The sequence below is a fragment of the Harmonia axyridis genome, chromosome 3 (assembly GCF_914767665.1).
Source record: "Harmonia axyridis chromosome 3, icHarAxyr1.1, whole genome shotgun sequence".
Classification (NCBI taxonomy): domain Eukaryota; kingdom Metazoa; phylum Arthropoda; class Insecta; order Coleoptera; family Coccinellidae; genus Harmonia; species Harmonia axyridis.
Window position 1 is genome coordinate 9025971 of NC_059503.1, and position 25210 is coordinate 9051180.

Here is a 25210-nt window from a genome sequence, read left to right on the forward strand (position 1 = left end):
ATTCTGCCGGTCAGAGTAAAGTACCTACAGATAGAAAGAGCCGTACAGATGAAGTTTTATTCCAAATTACTGAATTGGACTTTCAATATTAGCCTGACATCCATTTTTCTGAAATCAAATTTCTTTGGAATCATTATTGAAGTTCAGTGCTGCTGGTATAATGACATCTAATATCAGATGCTACGGAAAACAAATGTCAGATGCTAATAGTTTCCTTCATTTAAGTTGCCTCAAAGGTCCAATCATATTAGTTTTCGAATATCATTCGATAATATATATCTTTTTTTCACCAGAATAATTTTTTTTTCATTTTCAGAATGGAGAAATTCTTACTCTACACGAAAGCTCTCACGAAAGCAAGAGGAGATGCAAGTTCAAGTTTGATGCTGACACCAGAGATGAAGATGGTAAGAGAAGATTCAAACTGGACTCCACTGTTTGTGGAAGGTGAAGGAGAAAACTTTGTCATTTTCTTTTTGACTTCTGGCATTCTGCATTCCTTTTCAACACATTTATTTGACATCCTTAGATACCGACTTGCTAGCACAAGACTCAGTTAGTTGCAATGTTTGAGCAGGTGCTCTGAAGAAGATAGTAATAACTGTCGCAAGGAAACATTGAGAAGTTCATTACCGAGAGAACAACATTCGAGAATTGTAGCATCACATGATGAAGTTTATATAACAAGTTCAATAAGATATACCTAGTTGCTAACAACCTCTGGTCTTGAAAACTTTCCGGAATTATCAAGTTTGTATATTTCATCTGACTCTCCTGAATTCATGGGAAAATTTCCTACTCCTATCAAGTTATGCTTTTCATCTTATATCTCCAGTTGAATAACATTCATAAGTGTGAGCAGATAACAGGATTGCATTTTTATTTTTTTGCAATATAAGTCAACTGATGAAAAAATGCTCGATGAACATATATTTTTTCTCAAGACAGTTTTGAGATATCCCCACTTTATTTTCATCAACTCCCATTCAAAACAAAAGATTTTAGATGTTACGCACAAAAAAACCCATGCAGAATCATTTTTCATAGTTAACACAATTTGTGCGTAATGATTCTGAACAGCAAAACACCGATGAAATTGGTACACATTTGAGGACTATTCACTATCACAGAAAAAGTTACTGTAGTTCAATTCATTGAATGCAATTTCTCTTCAGATGGGACCAAGAATTGCTCGACATTCATTGTGGATGGAAGTCATTTCAGATCAGAAAATTTCAATATTCGTATCGCAAAGACTCATCTGAATGTTTTTCGAATCGATATCAAGGAGATCACAGGCGACGAGGGAATTTATTACGCCAAAAACGTCAAACAAAAGGAAACTGCGAATATGCCAGACACCAAAAAGGCCAAAGAGAAAAATAATGAACTCTGCCTGGCGAAATTAATGAACGATTGTGCCACAATAAAGAACAGGGCGAACACATAACGTCGAGTTTGTCAGTGAACAAAGCATACTGACAATTTTTCAGGCTGTGAAAGGAATTTATACATAACAATGCCCCCCACAGTTCGCCGATCGAACTTTACAACTATCAAATTTTCCAGCCGTGAAATGTTTTGTTTCGCTAATTGTTTTGGCATAGAGTGTATGCAGTACTTTATCGCAATATCCGGTGAACATATCTGGAATGGGAGATTTAATTGATTCCGAACCATTGGGTTTTAAATTCGGAAAACGTGCACTGAATTTACACATATCGAGTTCTATTCGGAAAAAGGTATCGCTTTACATGCGTGGTTATCAAAACAAACTGTCCCCTAAATGGGATTTTTCGTATTTTCAGTTATTGTTATTTTGGTTTATTGTTTCCGATGATAAACCGCTGGAATTTTACCGGCAAAAACATTCAAGTTGCCTAGAAGTATTCACTAATTCATACAATATGATATTTTCAATTATGCTGAAAGCTTTTATGGCCGGATTGCTGAATAGAACCAAATTTTTTAGGATTTACCTAAAGTTATTCTTTTCAAGAAATGTTGAAGGAAATGTAGGCAAGTAAGTTTTCTTCCCCAAAATTATTTCTGAAGCCCCGACTTCTAGTGTTTGACATCTTTGCCTTAGTGCTCATTTATTTAATTTTGAGCTGTAACCAAGTTTCAAGATTCAACTTCGAGTTCGAGTTGTACCAGCACCTTAAACATCAACTAAACAGGCCATATGTCCAGGTTACTGAAGCTAGATCCTAAGAGAATCTGTATGGATGTTCGGGAGGCTTTCGATCTGTAGTTCTCTAGCTCCATACTAACTTCTTTTTGAATCTTTTAAAGATTGCAAAGACACCTTCTGCAAGATGACCACCAGTTGAACCACCTCAGATGAAGTGGGGTCTGATTTTCTGGTATTCAATTGATATCGGGTGTTTCTGATACTTCATGATTTGACTGTCCTGATGGTTTGGAAATCCTAGACCCTTACTCCTTCAGCTGTAGAGTCTGGTATAGAGTGAATATATGCTTGGATATCTGTTGCTTTATATCTTCAGAGGAATTGTCTTTCAAGAGCTGAGCAGTGCACTTAATTGCAGTCATCACGCCTTCGTTGAATAGTCGACTTGTTTGAATCGAAATGTCGTAATTTTCTAACTCTAACTGCTCTAACTCTACTCTAACGGCTAGATCTTATCTTTTATTTGTTTTAGATTTTAATCACGTTGAAACGTCACCTCAGAATAAAAAAAGGTATTTCGAATTGATAGGCGCACCCCAAATGTGAAATCATACTAGTTCCTTCAATAATTCTTATAATTAAAGGTGAAGGTCCTGAGATCCACCTACGCCAAGTTTCGGGATGACCCGTTCGCTTCAAACTCGGCAACTTAATAACATCCACGTGATTGCTCCAGAGACACTGAAACTAAGTAGCAGTCTCGTCGTTCACAGAATAATGCCCTGGGTAATAATGCAGCTCGAAGACGAGGCACCCTCTTAATTTTACAACCACTACGTGACCAATATGGCTTCGGCTTCACGTTCTAGTTCCTATTAACATCCTTTCCGAAGTCCTGGGTATTAATTCGGTACGTCATAAATTGAGATATGGCAAATACCGCCGCGCCCCCTCTACTCGACGACTTCAATTAAACCGAGTCTCGCAAAACGAGGATTGCAGCTGATCCTCGCAGTCAGAACTTGCAATGTCTTCAATTCATTAGTTAATTAATAGGTTCGGGAGTACTTGCGCAATGAAAGTGGATGTCGCTCTCGGATATGGAGCTTGCAGGATGGCTCAGGTGTTCTGGGAAGAAGGAATCTCATTTCGATTCGGATGAATCGATTTTTTTGTATAAAATGTGGTGGAGAACGGATTGCATGCATATTGAGGTTGGACATACACTGCGCAAAAGAATTAACGCACATTATGGAAATCTCAAATTTATTCTACAACTGAAGGTGTTCTCAATGATAATTATTTTTATCAGAATTATGCATGCATATGTTATCCACTTTCAACGTTTTTCTTCAATACAGATGTTTTTTCCCAGCAGGAATAAAAAAAGATGAGATTATCAGATTTTGAATGTATTGGCTCCATTCTGAAATCAGTTGTTCTCGATCAATTCTAGTGATCAATAGTTTTTCTTTCATTTGATTTTCTACACTCGATCGCTATGCAACGCGAAACACGCAATTTGACCCAAGGGGAATGTGCCCAAGCGGTAGTTTTGCGAGAAGAAGGGTGGACATACACAAGAATTGTAGCAAGGTTTGGAGTTTCCCATACAAGTGTGTCCAGAATATTGCAGCGATTCAGGGAGACAAGTATGAATGTCCGAAGACCAGGACAGGGTAGAACACGGGTAACAACTGCCATTCAAGAACGTTACTTGAGTGTTTCTTCGTTGAGACAACGGTTTGCAACTACTCGCCTCCTTCAAAATCAGCTTGAGCAAACTCATGGGTGCAAATTACCACTCAGACAAGAAGAAATCGCCTCATTAAATTTTAAATCATTTTCTGAGGAGATTTGTTATTGTCTGAGTGCTAATTTGCACCGCATGAGTTTGCTCAAGCTGATTTTGAAGGAGGCGAGCGGTTGCAAACCATTGTCTCAACGAAGAAACACGAAGTCCATCGAGGGAGATACCCACGGTACAATCTGTATATTTGAAGTTATAGATATCTGAAATTTTATTTTTCCTCTTTATAATTTTCATTTCTTCCGATTGAAATTTTTCCTGAGGGTATCGTTAAAATTACTGATAGAACATTTCAGCCTTAAAGCTGTTTAATCATAAAAGAAAATGAGAATTTACTGAAAATCCCTGTTATTGACGGAAACTCTTTCAGGTTATTTTTCCTAGAGTTTTCATCTTCTGAACTTAACAGTTTCGGCAATTAATTAGGGAATATTCCTAGAGGACATTCACGCGGCTTGAAACTTTGTCAAACTTTCGTAAACTAATAGTATCTAAAATGATAAATTACCTTCGACAATCATGTTCCCTTCTTTTGTCCAGTAATTAATCGACTTTGGATATGCTTCTGAGTAACACTCCAGTGTTATTTGTTGACCTTCCATAGCTCCAACTAGTTGGTTCTGAATCCATATCATCGGTGGAACTGAAAAAAGCCAAAGTTATAGCAGAGTATATTTCAGAAAATTCATTAATAAAGTTTGAGAAACCACACTGTAGCACATAATATTCATAATAGTTCAACAAATCGTTTCCATTCTGAGGATTATAGTGTCGTTATTACAACGTCATTACAAAGAACGTTGTCATTACTATTGAATTCCACAGAAAGTCACAAATTTTTATATATTCTAAAATCATCTCAAGATTTCATAGGGAAAGGAATGAGATTCATTCAGAAAAAAAAATAAAGGAATACAAAAAAAGGAATATCCAAAACAAAAATATCATTTGATATCAATTTTCATCTATCTCAAAAATGAAATATTCATCATTTGTAGCTAATATTCTGCATGCTTCAACATTCTACTCACAATGTACAATGAGCATTATCCGCTTGCTCACTGAAGGAGGGACACCATTGGAGGCTATACACAGATATGGACCCATATGTAACCTGTTCACCTTTGTTATGTTGAACGTGGTTCCCTCTATCGATGGCACTGAAATGAAAAAAATATTCGAAATTATTACCTTCCTGGAAACTTCATTATACAGGGTGGCCATTTGAAAACGAAACAGACGAGATTACAGACGAAATAAAGTTTTTCGATAGAAATGCTCGGACAGGTCGATTTCTGTTTCGAGGGGGACAACTTAAGATGTAGGTTACGGACGCATAGCGCTTCAACCCTTGCTACTACAACCCTCACCCCCAAATTTTGAATAGGGAAGATGGGGTGAGTGATACCTCATTTGAAAGGTATCTTTATACTGATTTCAGCACAGTAATTGCTTTTTCATTTTATGCATTAGTTCTCGAAATATTCTTAACTAAGTATTTGAAAATGAAGTGGTGTTTTCATGGCACTTGTAGTGTTTTGTGAAAAATCGACATTTTGAGCTTCAAAACAACCATGACTGTGGATTCCTTCCTAACTAACTAACGCATGAATATTTCGAGAACTAATGCATAAAATGAAAAAACAATTACTGTGCTGAAATCAGTATAAAAATACCTTTCAAATGAGGTATCACTCACCCCATCTTCCCTATTCAAAAATTGGGGGTGGGGGTTGTAGCAGCAAGGGTTGAAGCGCTATGCGTCCGTAACCTACATCTTAAGTTGTCTCCCTCGAAAAAGAAATCGACCTGTCCGAGCATTTCTATCGAAAAACTTTATTTCGTCTGTAATCTCGTCTGTTTCGTTTTCAAATGGCCACCCTGTATATTTTTATGAAATGATAAAAAACAGAGAATACTTTCTGCTAGGTGTTTCTAATAAACAATATGATTCGTTTATGAACAAAATCGGACCTAATCAAGAACCTTGGGGAACTTCAGAGGGAATATTTTATGAACCTGAAGAGCTAAACATATATAGAATAATAAACATAATCCTGATTCTTGAGGAAACGACGAACCCAATTAAGCCCACCATATCAGCGTTAAATAGTGGTTTTTATAGGTGCTTCATCGTTGAATTGTTGTTGAGTTAGTCACGTCGAAAATTATAGAAAATGATTGTACAAAATGCTCACGAGTCCATATACTTGTCGAGATGTAGTTACTGTAAAAAAAATTCGACTGAATCTTCAAACGTCTGGGTATGTTCATGCTAAAAAATGTCATACTTCACGATGGTAATGTCACTTTGAATTTTTGGTCATTAGTGTTGCCAATTACCAAAATACACTGAGAAATTCTCCTATTGAAAAAAAAAGAAGAGATGATGAGAAATTCGAATCATATCCGAACAAATGTCATCCGTATTATCCCAAATTGAAGTGTCACTTCTAATCGTTAACCTACAATGGTCGAAACCCACAATTAGGATACCCCAACCAGGGCACTTCTCGAACTTTAAGATTCATGATCATTAAACTCCAGGGGCTCTCTCGATGAAGAACTTATTAGTCCAATATTCAGCCATACTGATTCATCCTTAATCTTATCTCTCGGAGTAGCTTCTTTCAAGCGACCCTCATTCATAAGCGACTGTTATCCCGTCTCCATCGGTTTCCATTTATATTTGGCTATAATGGCGTGGGTCGACGCTATATTCATTATTTCGGTAACGTTTCAATACAGTCTTATCTCCTTGTTAACACTCCACTGATCGGGACGTAGTTCATAGTTAGTCGAATGAATTTACCATACAACCCGATTCGATAGTGGCGGTGGAGAGTGGACCAATTGAAAAAAAGGGGTTGCTGCCGATACAGCATCGAGGTTATGGGCATTGGTGGGTTGTAATGTCGACTTCCTGGAATGGATTTGTGAAATATTCATACGGTGGTGTTGAACTTTGATTCGCATTTGGAATGGAAAGAATCTGAGAGGCGCTGGCTGCCTCCTTGAGGTCTAACAAGCTACAATTCATATTGGTAACGATATTATTACAAAAATCTTCAAGATTTCTGCATTTTCGAAAAACGTGACAACGCAGTGAGTTCTCTGTGAAAAGATTCTGTTAGAAGCCGGAGGAGCATCTTTTTTTCGAAGTTTCACATCGATTTCACGAATATGACAAACTGCATTTTGTTCACAACAAAAACTCGTGAATATGGGAAAATTCGGAAACCGTTTATCTGATTCTCAGAAATTTCAAGAGACTGCAATAAATTTGAGCCGAGATAAGGTTTCAAAGGTTCACCAGGAAGTTTTATATACACAGACACTCATTCTGGATCTTCATCCTCTGAAATAGACTGTATTGCTTCAAGGAGGTGTTTTCCTGAGATCCAGACACTCATTCTGGATCTTTATCCTCTGAAATAGGCTGAATTGTTTCAAGGAGGTGTTTTCCTAAGATCTAAAACCATTTCGTCCAAACTATTTTTGCAATGGCTAGTGATGGCGAGGCATTCCGTCACCAGGTGATCCGAAGATTCTTCACATCCCCTCAAAATCTGCACTCGTCGTTTTCTGCTCCTTTACCTAGATTCTGCTAGATTACCTATAAGGAATTCATATTATCTAAATACGTCTAAGATCTTAGTTTTGAAGAATTTTTGTAATGATTCAACCCAGAACTCCGTTAGAGTGTTTCTCTCTCTGTTTTTTCTTCTCCTGAAACTCTTCTTTCGAGGTTCATTTTCCATATACCTATACTACAGAAAGGTTTTGAGTCAATGGGAGCAGTTTATTCTCCTTTTCTGGCAAGTGTGTTGGCCTCTTCATTTCTGAGTGACCGAGAAACCAGACTAAGCAGACCTTGTTTTCCCTGCCCTTTATATGAGTTTTATTTGGCACTCTAATACCAACTTAGAAAGGAGGATATGTAAGCTCAATGCTTTGATTGGAGACGAACTGTCACATTGTATCGCTATCACATTTTTGTTAGTTTCTTACTAGGCTCATTTTCAGCCATCTTTCGATTGCAAGTATATAGATCTCTGCCTGAAAAACTGAGCATTTGGTGGCGGCCCCGAATACTCCAGAACCAGTCCCCGGTGTGTTTTTAAAACCATGTCTGTACCATGTGATGGTATTTTTGTTGACAGCCGAAATTATTAATTCTCTTTACCAAACATCTTCTCTACTCAACATAGAATTTTTTTTTTATCATCTGTTCACTGCGAAGACTGATTTTATCTAATTGTTCAGAGAAGACCAGGTTCTCTGATTTCTAATTATCTCATAGCCTGGAGGATCTTAGAATGTCTCATAAGTTGATCTATTTATCACAAAATGAAGAGGTGTGATATCTGTAATGTCTTCAATGCCCTAGTTGGTCACATTCTCAGAGCCCCATCATGCAATCAAAGGTGTTCTATTCTATCGAGGGCTCTCCTCATGCTGTTCTAATCAATGCTCAAAATGCGCTTATTGAAAAGATATTGAAATTTCAAATCATCTTTACAATCTTCACAATCAGTAAAGATTGTAACTTAGAGTTTGTATCTAAATTTGCTGCTGTTTCTGAATATTATTATAATTATTATATTGAAATTTCAAAGGGAAAACTAACGAATAACTGCTAAAATCAATTCAATGGAATGAAATGTCAAATATAAAAATGTTGCAATACTTTACTACAGAAAACTGTTCAACTCTAGATTGTGGCATTTTAATTGACTTTTGACTCGCTAGAATTTTCGCACTATCAAAAGGAATAATTATTTGATCCAAAAGAATTCATAGGCAATATCAAAAAGACTTCTGATCTTTACCAGGCCAACGGAAAAAAATCAACGGTTCACAATACGAATTCACCCTATTGAATTAAGTCCGAATTACGAAAAGAGCTCCATTTGTGACGAAAATAAAACCTCCACTTCTTAAATACATTATACCTTCTGTCAGCTCGAAAGAGATGGAATTAATCTCCCCATTATTGACTCAAAAGACCGACAACTCACCGTGAAAACTGAAAAGTTAACTGAATTGGAGCGGTGAAACTTTCAGAGTCCCGTTCCAATCAACAATCCCAAACAGTGAAAATATAAGAGTCCTGCCGTCTGAAGTTTCAGAGGAATCCGCCATAATTTTCCACTTTATTCTTATAATTACAAGTTTTATGCACCGCAGCTTTGCTAATATTTTTTGTCAACTTTATTTCCTGAACTCGTTTGCATTGCAGATAAAACTTGGAAGAAAAAAAAATAACGTGCTTACGGGGATCGGGTTGAAACTTTTAGATATATTTTCAATTTAGTGTGGCGTGCGGAGTCTGCTTTAGGACTTTTTGTGTTCCATTTCCGTATTATGTAGCTAGGAGGTTATCTTTATATTTTTATTTTCATATTTCTTTCACTTTAAGCCATATTTAATTGCTGTGATTCACAGAGTAACTGAAATGTTTATATTTGTATCGTAAATTTTTTTGTTCTTTAATCAACTGAAGGAATCAACTGTTCTATTGTTGCTAAAATAGCACACCATATTGAAGTTATGTATCTATTTTCTCCTCTCCTTGTCCATTTTTCCCTTGTGAAGGGTGTTTTTTTTAGAGCTATAGAACTTCAAATTGCAATAAAACAACGATGGATTATTCGATTGACATGAATTTTATTTACCCGCAAGATAATATTGTGGCATAAGATTTGAAATATGATTTCTGGCATATGACCGCCACGGCTGGCTCGGATGTAGTCCAATCTGGACGTCCAATTTTCGATGACTTTTTCCAACATTTGTGGCCGTGTATCGGCAATAACACGGCGAATGTTGTCTTCCAAATAGTCAAGGGTTTGTGGCTTATCCGCATAGACCAATGACTTCACATAGCCCCACAGAAAGTAGTCTAGCGGTGTTAAATCACAAGATCTTGGAGGCCAATTCACAGGTCCAAAACGTGAAATTAGGGGGTCACCAAACGTGTCTTTCAATAAATCGATTGTGGCACGAGCTGTGTGACATGTTGTTGGAACCACGGCTCCTGGACATAATGGTTGTTCAATTCAGGAATGAAAAAGTTAGTAATCATGGCTCTATACCGATCACCATTGACTGTAACGTTCTGGCCATCATCGTTTTTGAAGAAGTACGGACCAATGATTCCACCAGCCCATAAAGCTCACCAAACAGTCAGTTTTTCTGGATGTAACGGTGTTTCGACATACACTTGAGGATTAGCTTCACTCCAAATGCGGCAGTTTTGTTTGTTGACGTAGCCATTCAACCAGAAGGGCGCTTCATCGCTAAACAAAATAAAATGGACGTAGTGCGCGATACGTATTCGGCACAGAACCATTATTTTCGAAATGAAATTGCACTATTTGAAAGCGTTGGTCAGGCGTGAGTCTATTCATGATAAATTGCCTAACCAAACTGAGAGTAAATCACTTAACAACTGTTAAATCGATCGCCATCTTGAACAGAAATGCCAACTTAAAGTTATATACCTCAAAAAAAAACACCCTATATATTGATGAAGAATTTTTTCGGCATTTTCTCTCTCGATCTAAAGCTTTGTTAATCGAACGGAATAACTGCCATACAAAATTTAAGTTTTTACTATTTGTGAGCTAAAGGAGTTACCCACGACAAGGTCCAACCTGATGAGGAAAATCAATGATCCCGAGTCAAAGAAATTCCTCCGAGTTCGACTAACTCAATTTCCCAAAATAAGCCTGACGAGAGGAAGTGGATCTACCTCACATCAAAAACATGCAGGTAACTACTATACATTCCGTTCGCTTTGAAGTCGACATCTCAATAATTCATCTGGGTAAATTCGTCCATCAGTCGGCATCTGAAGAGTTCTACATGTGAATGGTACGGTTTCGAATGATATTAGGTATTCAAATCTGAAGGGACGAATCGAAATATTCAGCTAACCTCTCGACAGTGAGAATATTCCTTGCATTATTGACATTCAAGTCTGCGGACGTGGACAGAATGTTGAGTTCGTCAAATTCCTGTATTATATTTATTCTTCTGCCGTTGGAATGCTACTTTTTTTTTTTGGACGATTGAAGTCATCTCAGCGAGAAAGAGACCGATTTCGACCAGTAATGGGTATGTTCGGGGAGATGGATGAAGAAAATCGTTGAAATTTCTATTGGGAAATGAGATCACAATCCTTCGGAGGCATGGAGAAAAATATTGAATTGTGGAGAGTGTAAGGTCTAAGAATTGAAGAAGATGCACTGAAAATGGTACAGTTGTTTTACGGTCTTCTTCTTAATAGAAGAACATTGAAACAGGAAAGCACTGACTGGAACTTTCAAGCGCTCGTTCACCCTTGCAGCAATTATTTTTTAGGAGATCATACAACTCCTGACGCTATCAACAAGAAAATTTGCACGAATCTTGGAATTGTCAACTTAATTGGATCAGTTATCAATGATATATTCTGTGTTTCATTTCCAAAATTCTTCTTGAATTGGAGTTCCAAAATGGGCGTCACGGTGAGATGACTACTTCTCCTCACGTCCCATTTTGGAGCTACATAGTTTGAAAGAGTCTTTTAGAAAATAAGATTGAAGCGTTTGTGAAGTTAAAATTGTAAAAGTAGTTTGTGATTGTTGAGATTTTTTGTGATTTTGGAGATTTGTTGAATGTGTAGATGGCGACCAGCTAGGCACATGTTAAAAGATAAATGATGGTGATGATCTTCGTGAATTTTATATGGTTTTGATGAACTGTTTCACATTCCGAACAGAGCTTGAAATTGTTCTTTCATATTAATACCCTAAATCTCATTTTGTCACTTTTCTGGTCACGGAACTAATGAGTCACTTTTTTCAATATCCCTCTTCAATATTCTATGGTTCTAGTTAAGAGATCAACATAAAATTTTGCACTGAGCATGAAAATGTTATTCTTCACACAAGCGTGAATTTTCATTTGGATCGTGTATCTGGTTTCGAAAATAAAAGGAAAACAAGTATGAACAGAACCCCTAGTTTGATTATGCTTTTAGCTGCGACATTCGAAATCATTAGAAACAAGGCAAAACTTTAATTTTGTAAACAACTTATTTTCGAGGAAAATTGGAACTTTTTTGAAATTCCTCACTTCTATTGAACATCCAATCGTTCCGGCAACACCGCATATTATTTTTGTCCCTCCTCCTCTGTGAAAATATTGACACATCACGCGAATGCCACGTGGTGGAGTTCCCTCTCGAAATAAAACGAACCCGTCCCTGGTCGAAAGTTCAACAGAGTAAACTCCAAATCCCGAAGAACTAAATGTGAGGGTAATTCGTATCACGGCAACGGGAAAATGGGCCGAATCGAATCTTGAATTGATTCGAGCCGTGATAAGAACCTGCATGGAGTTTTTCTGCCCGGACCCGCTGATAAACGTCGTAATTTTCAGTTAACCCGAGAAAAATTCCGAGTTTCCATGTCCTCGTATCTTCGCGATAATCGACCCGGGAGTAAAAACAAACAGACAAGGGTTGTTCCACAGGCTATTTCTTTCTCGAAACAAGGTGGATGTATCTATCGGCCTGGAAGGAAAAGCAATTTCACTTTTTAAGTTGTTTCGGCGAATTTTTTTCGCGTCGAGAGGATGCTGTATATCAGGTTTTGTTGGGACTCTACCTCGGCGAAAAATAAATTTCAATTCTGAAATTGTTGCTAATGTCGTACCTTGTTTTGTCATTTACGTGGAATATCTGAGCTCGATTTGAAAAAAATTGAGAAAATTTGTGACAATTAACTTTTTGTTTTGAGTTTTTTGTAGTTGTTTTCTGAGTATTTCATAGAAGCTCGGATGTTTAAATGCCCAACTTCAAGATTATTCAATAAAAATGTTTACAATGGTGACACAATCCGTTAGTATTCGATTTTTTCGCGTGAAAATTGTAAATGTAAATACACGATTCAACAACACTCAGAATTTGTCAAATTGTGTTATCAAACTCAGATCGACATTATTCAAATAATCAACTAATACAAATCTGAAAGTGCATTTTCTTCACACGATACAAGAGTACCAGTACTAAGTACTAAGCCGTATATGGTACCACTCACAAATTTATCTTCAATACGACGAATATTGAGTCGATTAACTGAATAATGTTGTTCATGAATTCTTCCTAAATTTCTCTAGGCAAAAACTTGGATTTTCAAAACGATAAAAAAAAGAGATTTCCAAAAGATTTGCTCTTTTTCGAAGTGAGTTGAGGGTAAATTTTCTGTTTCGTCTTCGTCTTGTCATTTCTGCTGTCGGTCTCAGTTGATCTTGACGTCCAACTCTCATACCACCTCTTGGGCAGATTTTTTCTTTGAGGTTTGTGGTCTTTCGCTCACTTTCAAATTCTGCTATCGTTCATTCTATCTACGTGTTACCACCATTCATTTTCTTTTCCTCAAATCTTACCCACCTGACCACATCATCTACCAGTTGTTAAAGTTCTGGCCAAAAATGCAGTAGGGATTGAATGTTTCATAACTTTAGAAGATTACGAAAAAATTAGAAAAATAGACATAGGTAGCTTTTTCATCGGTGAAGCATGACCACCAAATGCCATCTTTATACCTCGTCAAATTTATAAGAGGAAGTTCTGTCGATTTTATCAAAAAACGTCCTACATTGTTTAAAAATACCATACTCTATGATAACTAGTTGAAAGCACCTATTCGGTTTAAATAATTTTGGCTCTTTGGCATTTTTAGAATTTCAATAAAAAAAGAGGTATAAAACATCATTTGTGTGTCAAAAATTATGTCTTGTTTTATCTACTGACTTTGCCCCGCGGCAAAATGTCCGGTATGCCGGTCCTGGCGGCTTCCCTGCTCTTTCCCATGAATTGTTTGCAATCAAATCTTACAAATCAGGATCGAAACAACTCTTTTGGGAGCTAGGTGTCTTAATTTGCCGTTGAAAATTTGTACTAACTGTGTAAATATTGAAATAGCTAATTAAATATATTCTATTCCCTCTATCCAAACCACGAGCGTCCGGATTCGACTGCCGCGTGCCGGCGACCGACGCTGCCGACGTCGCAAAACAAACCCTCATTTCCTGCGTCAACACACGCCCCCAACGCGTCACGTAATCTATACACCTCGCCCAGTAATTGCTATAAGTTCAACCGGGAGAAAACGTCCGATATAATTATAACGGCAACAAACTTCCTAAAAGACCTCCTGCCGGACAGCGGTCCGGGGATTACCGACCCGGACCCGCACCGCGATGGAAATCTAAGCGAGCGTCGCCCGAACTCACCCACCCGCTTATTTATCGCGAAGGGGTGACCCTGGCCACCCTCTGTTCCTTCTCATTGTTACGCTCATGTCATGCATACATTAACGTACTTGCGGACGCCCCGCGGTGGTCATAGATGAGCATATATCAAATTTCAGTTTGTTATCTGTGTGCCGGCTTTCTCACGCTTTCCTTTGAGGGAGGGGGAACGTTCCGTTCTCGGATTTCGAGGGTTGCGTTCGAAATGATGACTTTGTATTGTGTTGGGAGTTTGTCGATAGTTCTATGCGCATATTTTAGGTGACGGGATTTTGCGGATGGGGTGTTATCGGTGGAACGATCTGGTGTTCGATATTGGTTGGTTGAGGGGATGATAAAGTTCATCGAAACATATTACTTTTTTCTAAGTAGGCTTATCGCCAGTTCACCCTGTGGAGGTATCGTTTTTTAGGGGTCTTTCTGTGATTCGCCTTTCCAACGGTAATTTGTCACTCTAAAAGCAGAAACACACTTCGACGTCGACGCGACGAGACACTGGATCGACGCGTCGATTGGCTTTGCAGCATGCTTCTATGGTCCCACTCGACGCGTCAACTCACACTAGAATAGCAGCTCTGTTAAGGCTTACAGAGGAAGAAGAAGAACTCCTGTGATTCTACTCGATACTTCCTCCCACCATGGTCCCACCTCGAGAGAGTGCAGTCAATAATTCAGTATTCACTCAGTAATATACAATCACTCAGTAACTCAGCATCAATCATTCAAATATTCAAGTATTCAATCACTTGGTATTCACAAGTTATTACTATTATAACATTATAGTTATATACACTGTTTGTTAACATATTAAACAAGTAATAATCATACGTATTTTCCTTCATCCAACCAAGCATACATTCGTTAATGGTACTTCGAGCCAGAAGATCATTTTGTAATTCAATCAACCAGAAACACCACATGGTCCTTCGAAGCCGAATTTAAATATATCGAGCATACAATCGTTCATGGTCCTTCGAAGCCGAACAAACAATCCATATACACGTTCAAGCTCGCTTTGCGGTACAGAGTTGAAATAATTATTTTATATCAAGACTGCTGCATAAGCAAAGTATATAATTTTGATCTCATGATCTCTCAATTCGTACCCTCTTCTCTTTTTGTTATTTCATACATAATGATGTTGAAGAGAAGTGGATTTAATGAGTCAATTAGCTCTGGAGTCCATTTTCGCATGTATTTGGATTTATCGATAAATATCTTCGATGGTCATACAGAAGGTCCACTACATCTTCCAATCGTATTCGATCAAATGCCTCTTCTAGGTCTATACAAAAAAAAGAATACTGGCTTATTCAAGTCTATGTTGTTTTCTCTTATTCTTCTTATAGCGAGAACTGCATCCGTGCATGCATGATCGTCCGGATATAAAGCCTTTTGTTCATCAGATAATGAGATCCGTTCATTTGTTATCATCTTGATTTTATTGCGAATGATCCCAAAAACAATTCAAAGAAATCGGCCATCCACCGTCCAGAGTTCTTCTTCAAACCTTTTCAGAGCTGTTTACGTGAAACTTGGCACAAAAAGATTTTGTATGGCATCGACCCTCCCAGCTCGAAAAAAATCATCCATGAATTTTGGCAAAAAATAAGAAGATAATTTTTTTTTTCAATTCATAAAACTAAAAATGGAAGTCACAAACAAACAAAATTCGAAGTGCCGTGTTGCCAGGAATTTCATCAATATACGTCCATATATTTCGTTTCAACTATTTTGTTATGGAAGCATAATTCGAACCTAATTTCGTTCAATCAAATGTCATTTATCTTTGAGTTCAATGCTAATTATTTGTGAATTAATTGGGTTTCAATTTGTATTCACTGAATTTACCGAATGGTCAAATAATTAGTTTTTTGCCTAGTCGAATTAAATTTACTATCGATATTGCTGTTTTTATTACCATTGAATTCGTAATTTTCTGGATTTTACATATTATCAACATATTGTATTTGTTTATTGATTGATATATATGAATGCAAATATCAATTTAATTGACTTCATTAACCCAACTCAATCATTAAATTGAAAACATGTATTGCTAGGATGATTTGAAATTTAATATTCATTACCAAGAAGTATCGACATATTATCGGACATGGAAACAGATGACCCATGGTACAATCCCACCACTGGATATGTTTTTCGTCGATATTTTTCAAATAAATTCTGTGTTGAAAGAGAATATAATAAACCATAGGATATTTTTTCTTAGACACTTCATTACAACTTCTGTAGTTCTCCTTTATTTTCATCGAGATCATATAATACTAAGAAATATTTGGTTTTTATTAGATCCAGTATTTGAATCTTCGTTGTAGTGAGGTTTAGTAACCCAAATCATCATTCAACAATTTTTTATCACATGAGGAGATATATGATGACCGTGTTAGACCGAGAGATGGCACAGCAGGTTCCGCAATACTCGCCAGAACGGCTCCATTGAAATATAAACCGAACCGTTTTACGGGAAACAAGCCACACTCGAAAGGTGTATAAGGCAGGGACCACTGAGTTGCCACACAGAAGAGTCCACCAGTGGTACCGAAAAAAAACACCGCAATGTCCTGACAGCGCATTATCGTATTCGGCTAGGACCTAATCGTCTGAATAGGGACAAATATCGAAATAACCCCTGGCACCGAATCGAATCGAGGAGGGATGAATAAAAAATATTTACCGCATCCACTCTCCGATCCCCATCGTCCGAATCGATAGGGTTACGACCTTTAGCCGCATTCATTCATTAAAGGGACCATAAGGGTGTCCACACCATAACCCTAAATCTAGAAAACACGGCGGAACGGTATATCCAGGACCGAACACGGAATAGACGAATGGTCGTGGGGCGGTAAATCTGCGCCTTATTTTACAGAACTAATAAGGTGCGAGTTTAATGTCGGAAACGTAAAAGTAGTTCGTCGTCGCGTGAACCAGAAATGAAGAATTATTACCGTCGTTTAATATGCCGCTCTACGTGCTGAGCCCCACGTATGGTAACGACTATGAATTAACTCTGCCATTCTCAGTATGGAGAGGCAAACGACGTTCTGCCACCCCGGGAGTTTATCACCCTCAATCACATCTGTTCGAAAAAAAGGAGGTTATCTGGAGGCACTAAAGGTTCCATACCTGTTGACTTTGAAAGGGGATGGAGTGTGTGATGTTCGTTAATCATTTTCAATGATGTGCATACAGGAATATTGAGGGAAAATTTTACCTTCTCGACGCCCTAGTTTTCTTTTACGGTAGGCTATTATACTCTGTAATCTACCTCATAGAAAATACAACTTATTGATATTTTCATTTTTTGAGCCGGAAATGGAATCCGAATGTTTTTTACAATCTTTTTCGTTTTCCCAACAAAATTTTTCATTCAACGGAGCAATGAACGATATTGTTGTGAGGAAATACCTGTCTCGCCTGTTGGATATCAACATTTATGTTCAAAATTTTCTGTTTTAATATGAAGAAATCTGCGGCTGAGGATCATCGAATGCTCTCGATTACCTACGGTGAGGCCGCTATTACAGAAAGAACGTGCCGAGAGTGGTTTCAACGCTTCAAGAACGGTGAATTTGACGTCGAAGAGTAGATTTTCGAAGATGCAGAATTGGAGGTATTACTTTATCAAGACTCTTGTCAAACGCAACAAGAATTGGCAGGATCATTACGAGTTACGCAACAAGTCATTCAAAAGGCCTGAAAGTCATGAGAATGATTCAGAAACAAGAAAATTGGATGCAGTTCGAGTTGAAGCCGAGAGATGTTGAACGGCGTTTGTTTGCTTATGAACAGCTGCTTGCAAGGCAAAGACGGAAGGGATTTTCATCATTGTGACTGGAGATAAAAAGTGGGTTCATTACGATAATCCCAATGTTGATGGCTGAACCGAATATTTACGGTTCCAAGGTCATACTCAGTATTTTGTGGGACCAGTTCGGCGTAGTGTATTAGGAGTAGTTGAAACCGACTGAAACAATCATAGGCGATCGTTATCGGACGCAATTAATGCGTTTTAGCCGAGCATTGATAGACAAATGGTCGCAATACAACAAGAAACATGATAAAGTGATTTTACAGTATGACAATGCTCGACCTCATGTTGCGAAAGTGGTCAGGACAGACTTGGAAACGTTAAAATGGGAAATCCTACTCCACCCGCCGTATTCTCCAGACGTTGCTCCCTAGGACTATCACTTGTTTTGATCATTGGCATATGGTCTGGCTGACCAGTACTTTCGGTATCAATGAAGAAGTTTTTCAACTCAGGAATCGTACGCTGTCCGAAAGATGGGAGAAAGTAGTGGCCAGCGATGGACAATACTTTGAATCATACATGTAACAGGTGTTTTTTTTCGAGGTATATAACTTTGAGTTGGTATTACTGTTCAAGATGGCAACCGATTTAACAGCTGTCAAGTGATTTATTATCAGTTTGGTTTGGCAATTCATCATAAATAGATTCACGCCTGAATAACGCTTGCAAGTAGTGCAATTTCATATCGAAAATAATGGTTCTGTGCGGAATACGTAACGGGCACTATGTCCATTTCATTTTGTTTAGCGATGAAGCGCACTTCTGGTTGAATGGCTACGTCAACAAACAAAACTGCAGCATTTGGAGTGAAGCTAATCCTCAAGTGTATTTTGAAACACCGTTACATCCAGAAAAACTGACTGTTTGGTGCGCTTTATGGGCTGATGGAATCATTGGTCCGTACTTCTTCAAAAACGATGATGGCCAGAACGTTACAGTCAATGGTGATCGGTATAGAGCCATGATTACTAACTTTTTCATTCCTGAATTGAACAACCATGATGTCCAGGAGCTGTGATTCCAACAAGACGACGCAACATGTCACACAGCTCGTGCAACAATCGATTTATTGAAAGACACGTTTGGTGACCGCCTAATTTCACGTTTTGGACCTGTGAATTAGCCTTCAAGATCTTGTGATTTAACATCGCTAGAATACTTTCTGTGGGTCTATGTGAAGTCATTGGTCTATGCGGATAAGCCACAAACCCTTGACCATTTGGAAGACAACATTCGCCGTGTTATTGCCGATATACGGCCACAAATGTTGTAAAAAGGCGAAAATTGGACATCCAGATTGGACTACATCCGAGCCAGCCGTGGCGGTCATATGCCAGAAATCATATTTAAAATGTAATGCCACAAGATTATTTTGCGGATAAATAAAGTCATATCAATCGAATAATCGTTGTTTTATTGCAATTTAAAGTTCTATAGCTCTAAACAAACACCGTTTATAACCAGTTTTCAACAATGGACTGAAGCAAAGTTGTCCGCATATGTACTTAGTCTTTTAAAATCAGAATATCATGCCGAAACGCCCTATATAATCATTTCTGCAATAAAACCTGAACCTGAAAAAGAGTAGGACCGATGCGTTGAAAACTACCGATATTTCTTACGCGTATCCTTTGTCCGTAACACCGGAGTATCCGGACATGCAAACATTTTTCCAGCGGCGGACAGGGGAACGCACGTTGCGCGTCATGCAACGTTTCGGCCCTCACGCAATTACGACCTCAGAGCGTTGAAATATTATCTTGTTATCGCGCCTTTCGGTCGGGCAGCGTATAACGGCCATAAATCAACGTTTTATGCCGATTTAAATGCAAATGATGATGGGCGTAATTAAAAATCGGGGCTCGGGCGCAATCTTCGGCATCTACCTACCGAAGGGGGGTACGAATAGATCAACAACGTGTCGCCCGAATGGAACAAAGTGACATTAATTGATGCACACTGGGCGGCAGGAGAGCAGATTGCTGGTGAGTTTATGGATTTTTCACACGCGATTTTTATGGGGGTGGAATTATGCGAGGTGTACTGAGGTTGCCGCATCTTACACTTATCAGGATGGTAGGGTGTGTTTAATTTGTGACAACATGCAAAAAATCTTTTTCGAGAATATCAGCTTCATATCTTATTATCTGTTAAGTTGAAATCTTATGCATGATAGAAAGTTGATCCAAATGGTGGATAGAGGAGAGGGGGGAAAAGCGAATAGGATAATAAACCCCTCTCTCCAAGCCCCATCAGAATATCCATAGTTTAAGAGCCGAATCAGCTTTCGACCAAGCTTTTAGTACAACTGCTGTCTTAACAAATAGCAACAAATACCATTGATCAAGAAGTTAAGGTGAAGGCATTTCTTTTAATGTCTGTGATATGAGGAATTTTCTCAACTGTTGTGCTCTCATTTTAGCTGGTCTGATAAGGAAACAATTTCACTGGGTGTAACACAGGGCTCTGTTTTGGGCCTGTATTATTTTTAGTTTTCACTAATGACCTTCCTTGTTTTCTCACAAAATACACCACTATCCTCTTTGCTGATGACAGTACTGTCTCTGTGGCATCCGATGATTTGGCTACCTTGGAGAGAGGGGCTGCTGCGCGGGACGACGCTTTTGAGTGGTTTACGTCAAATGGACTGGGACCGTATTCTCGACAAGTGATCTTTCAAAACTGGTTCTGGTTGCAAATGACCAGAAGGCTGTTAAGTTGCTCAGTCTTTATGGGCAGTACTAAGTTTTTGGGACTGTCGATTCTTGTCTTCGCTGGGATTTCCACGTTGGCCAACTGGATATGAAAGTTTCAGAAAATATTTTCCTCTTAAGATCAATGTCTCGAAATGAGATTTTAAGTGGCTTATTTCTCGTATATTACTTTTGTCATATGAACATTTCATATTTCCAGCTGGGCAGATGATTGAGGCTCAATAATTTGTACGTTGAGAATCAAAATGTTTCGCGGAGAACGATATATGGTGAAATTGCAGAAAGTGAGGAAGTTTTACCTTGCCTATTTCTTCCAACATATGAAAGATGTAGACTATCAAATGAACCATCAGAGAAAAACAATAGGGTGTTACGGTTTTTCCAAGAATATAATCTCAAGAGAAATGAAGAGGAGAGGTGTAGAATATCCTAAGAGAAAATTTTCCAGACTAATTAAGTATCAGTACATAATTATCTACAACATCTTGAACAGAAAACATATGGGGCGCAAATGAACGATTATAGAAACAAATATTTTCTCATTCATAATACCTTAAAAACCTCAACCGCTTTCACATCTGAATTATCTCGAATACCAAGATATTGCCGTGTTTCCAGGTGCATTCATTTGGCAAATAATGAAGTCATTGGCATAGATGTTGAAAAATACTCAGAGTAATTCAGAAATTCAAGGAAATAATGTATTTTACACCGACTGTATCGAAAATTTTCCAGACTAATTAAGTATCAGTACATAATTATCTACAACATCTTGAACAGAAAACATATGGGGCGCAAATTAACGATTATAGAAACAAATATTTTCTCATTCATAATACCTTAAAAACCTCAACCGCTTTCACATCTGAATTATAGAAAAAATTCGTGACAAACCAATCAGATCATCTGAGCTTCAGAATCTGATCTACAAACTTCAAAGGTTTAAAAACAATCTATCCAAAATGTTCTGGATTTGAAACATAGCAAACCAATGAATAAAACACACAAAAAATTTCCCAAAGGGTAAAAACTGAATTACCCGATGAAAATATCAGACTAGAGGCCAATTGAATGGAAAGTGGGAATTCCCATGAATTTCTAGTGAAAAGGATCAACGTGAAATGACGAAATTGAAACTTCATCGTAGAAGGCGGTAAAGCCCAGCTTACAAACTTCAATGGAGGTATACAACATCAGGATTCTTTTGCTTCTCACCCCTTCATCCAATTTATAAATTCGGACGAAGAATTTGATGCAATAAGATATGCATAATTAACTTTACAGAGCCCCTTGGGGGTCTGCGAAATACCCTTGTTACGTTTTGAGCTTTTCCTTTTGAGACAAATAAAAACAAATCGATCGGAATGAGGTTGGCGTAATTGAATTTCTCGTTTTATTCCTCACTGAATGTAGCAACGGATTATTCTGCCCATTCTTCGAGATTACTCTGTACGAAAACATTGTTTCGGGTGGATCAAAATATTATAAAGCCTTCAGAACTTTTCGCTGCGTAGGAATTTATTTGTCACTCAACATAAAACTGGAATAATAATTTTATTCACATAAAAAAAAATTAAATTTCTGTCGGTCATTTTTCAATATTCATTTCTGGAATTGTGAAATATTAAATGTTCATTCGATCAAGATAGCTGAGGCTAAAATATATCAGAGGAATGATTTGGGCATATCGTGGGTATGCGAAAACTCTTTTGAAAGTGGGTGCCGCGCGAGCTCACAATTGACCAAAAACAAAAAGGAATCGATGATTCTAATCGGTATTTTGAGCTGCTCTATCGTAATAAGCTCGAATTTTAGCGAATATTTCCCTCCTGTCAAAAATTCTATGTATCTGGAGAACAATTATCGAAAATTACAGCGATAATTGCATTGTAGGAAGCGAAACTGCACTGCGATAATTGTTCTGTTCATAGATGCTTAGTTTCTATGCATCTAACACAGTTCGAATCTATGGCAATTCCATTCTAAATCAGTTTGACAGGTAATGTAACAGTTTATTCGGGAAATATTCCCCCGAATTACACTCGTGCATCAAAATTACCGGATAATTTCGCATTCCAGCGTGTTTTCTTTGAAAAACTGCATTCGGTCATTTTCATTTTTGGAGAAAGAGCCCTCCACCTTCGGTGTCGGGCTCTTTCTCCAAAAATGAAAATGAACTCATGCAGTTTTTATGACAACACGCTGTCATGCAAAATTATCGGTAATTTTGATGCACTTGTGCAATTACCTACGAATACACGTCATATTGGACGAAACAAGGCTCAATCCAGTCACACTGGAGTCCAATTGAGTGGACTGCTCTGTATAAACCGTCACCAAAGCGCGAAAAGACGCAACAGTTGGCTGGTAAGGTTATGGCATGAGTATTTTGGGATACGCATGGTATTATACTCATTGACTATCTTGAAAAGTGCAAATCCAACAACACCGATCATTATTTAGTGTTATTAGAGTGTTTGAAGGACGAAATCTCCGAAGAAAGAAGAAGAAAGTGTCGTTTCATCAAGACAATGCACCATGTCGCGAGTCAATATAATATAATCAATCAATATACAGGGTGCCCCTAAAGACCACGTCAAACCGAGGGAGAATGTAGATCAAAGGATAACCCACCTGCTATGACAAAATTCCCATTATAAAAGTCTTAGCGTTTTCGAGATATTTTTTTTTGTTGAAAATAATGAATTTTTGCCCCTTTCAATAGTTTTCCCTTACGGGTGGTACAATTTTAAATTTTTCTGGTTGATTTTTTCAGTAAAATATTGCTGAAGAATGATTTAAGCGTTTACATAAAAAACATTATCCGCAAATTCTAAAGGGGGGCTATGAGTAAAATTTTTATTGGAAATTTTGGTAGTGGATTATTTCGTTCATGAAGTTTATCCCATCGTAGAGGAACCGAAATGCACCGAGCTACTGATGCACATTACACCAATAAATTGTCTATTTTATAGTGATTTCAAAAAGGTATCACACAAGTCATTTGTTATTCAAAGAAAAAAGATATGGCCGTTTTTATCCAAATGGGTACGTTTCTGACAAAATCAAGTTTGTCAATTCTGTTGAGAAATCTTCGATGTTGCATTACTTAGTGAACAATGGCAATTGTTCACGTGCGAAAATATTACTCGCATAATTATTCACCTCAACGAAATTCAATTTTGCCGGCCAATTTTGGAAAACATCATGCACATCCAGATTTTTTTAATAAGCTCATTTGGAGCGACGAGTCTTCCTGTACCAAGGATATTCCTCGCGGTTTTCGAGTATACGGAGTGTTGCGGATTATTTCGACATTCGAGTCTCATTCCTCGTGGGCAATTTAAAAGTACCACGACGAAAAATCTACTGAGGGTCACAATCTCATATTGTACCAGTTATTATCTCGATATTTGAGGTAAGCTGTTTTCTTTAATGATAGAGATTTTGATACTCTTTATTCCAACCATTGAAAGTTATTTGCATCAAATATTCTCATGTGGGCATGGGCCTAGGAAATAAAGTCATATGGAGTTGCCCTTCTAGAATCAAAAAAGTATACTGGGTGGATCGTCTAAAATCAGCTCACGATCCTGAGTGTCTGAAAAAAAAATATTTTTCTTTGACGGATACCCAGTGAAGGATCTTCCGGCACAGTGACGAGGTCCTATGACGGGTGGAACATGTGACTCGATAGGAAGACGATCGATGGACTAAGATAATTGTACATTGGCGACCACGAGAACATAGACGAAGTGTGGAAAGACCACCAAAGCTCTGGTTAGATGACATTAAATCAAAGGTCGGGCGATGTTGGCACCAGTTGGCGCAAGATAGGGGAACTTGGAGAATTCAAGGGGAGGCCTATGTCCAGGAGTGGATGCAGACAGGTTGTTGAAGAAGAAGAAGTGACAGGGTCCAAGGGGAGGAGCCCCTTTCACTATTGTGCTCTCATCTCAGCTGGCCTGATAAGGAAACAATTTCACTGGGTGTATCACAGGGCTCTGTTTTGGACCTGTATTATTTTTAATTTTCATTAATGACCTTCCTTGTTTTCTCACAAAATATACCACTATCCTCTTTGCGGATGACACTACTGTCTCTGTGCCATCCGATGACTTGGAAACCGTGCTGGAGGGAGGAGCTGCTGAGTTGGATGACGCTTTTGACTGGTTTTACGTCAAAGGGACTGGTACCGTATTCTCGACAAGTGATCTTTCAAAACGTATACATACGTACTTTCAGTGTTCTGAACACTGAATGTACGTATACGTTTTGCATGTTGCAAATGACCAGAAGACTGTTAAGTTGCTCTTCTCACTTGAGAAGATAGATCCCCTTTGGCGAGAAAAACGAGTCATACTATAAAAATGGTATCGAAAAATTGTATGACCACTATAACCGTTGCA

The 25210-nt window shown here is 38.0% G+C and overlaps 1 protein-coding gene across 3 annotated transcripts in view; it reads right to left on the reverse strand.

Moving 5' to 3' along the window:
* LOC123675196 (neurotrimin-like) overlaps positions 1 to 25210 on the reverse strand; it is a 164046-nt gene that overhangs the window by 14753 nt on the left and 124083 nt on the right. For all 3 annotated transcript variants that reach the window (XM_045610510.1, XM_045610511.1, XM_045610509.1), the window contains exons 5-6: positions 4976 to 5104; positions 4453 to 4587 (exon numbers count right to left, since the gene is read on the reverse strand). In XM_045610510.1, the coding sequence (XP_045466466.1) occupies positions 4453 to 4587; positions 4976 to 5104 (264 nt within the window). The remainder of the gene's footprint in view (positions 1 to 4452; positions 4588 to 4975; positions 5105 to 25210) is intronic.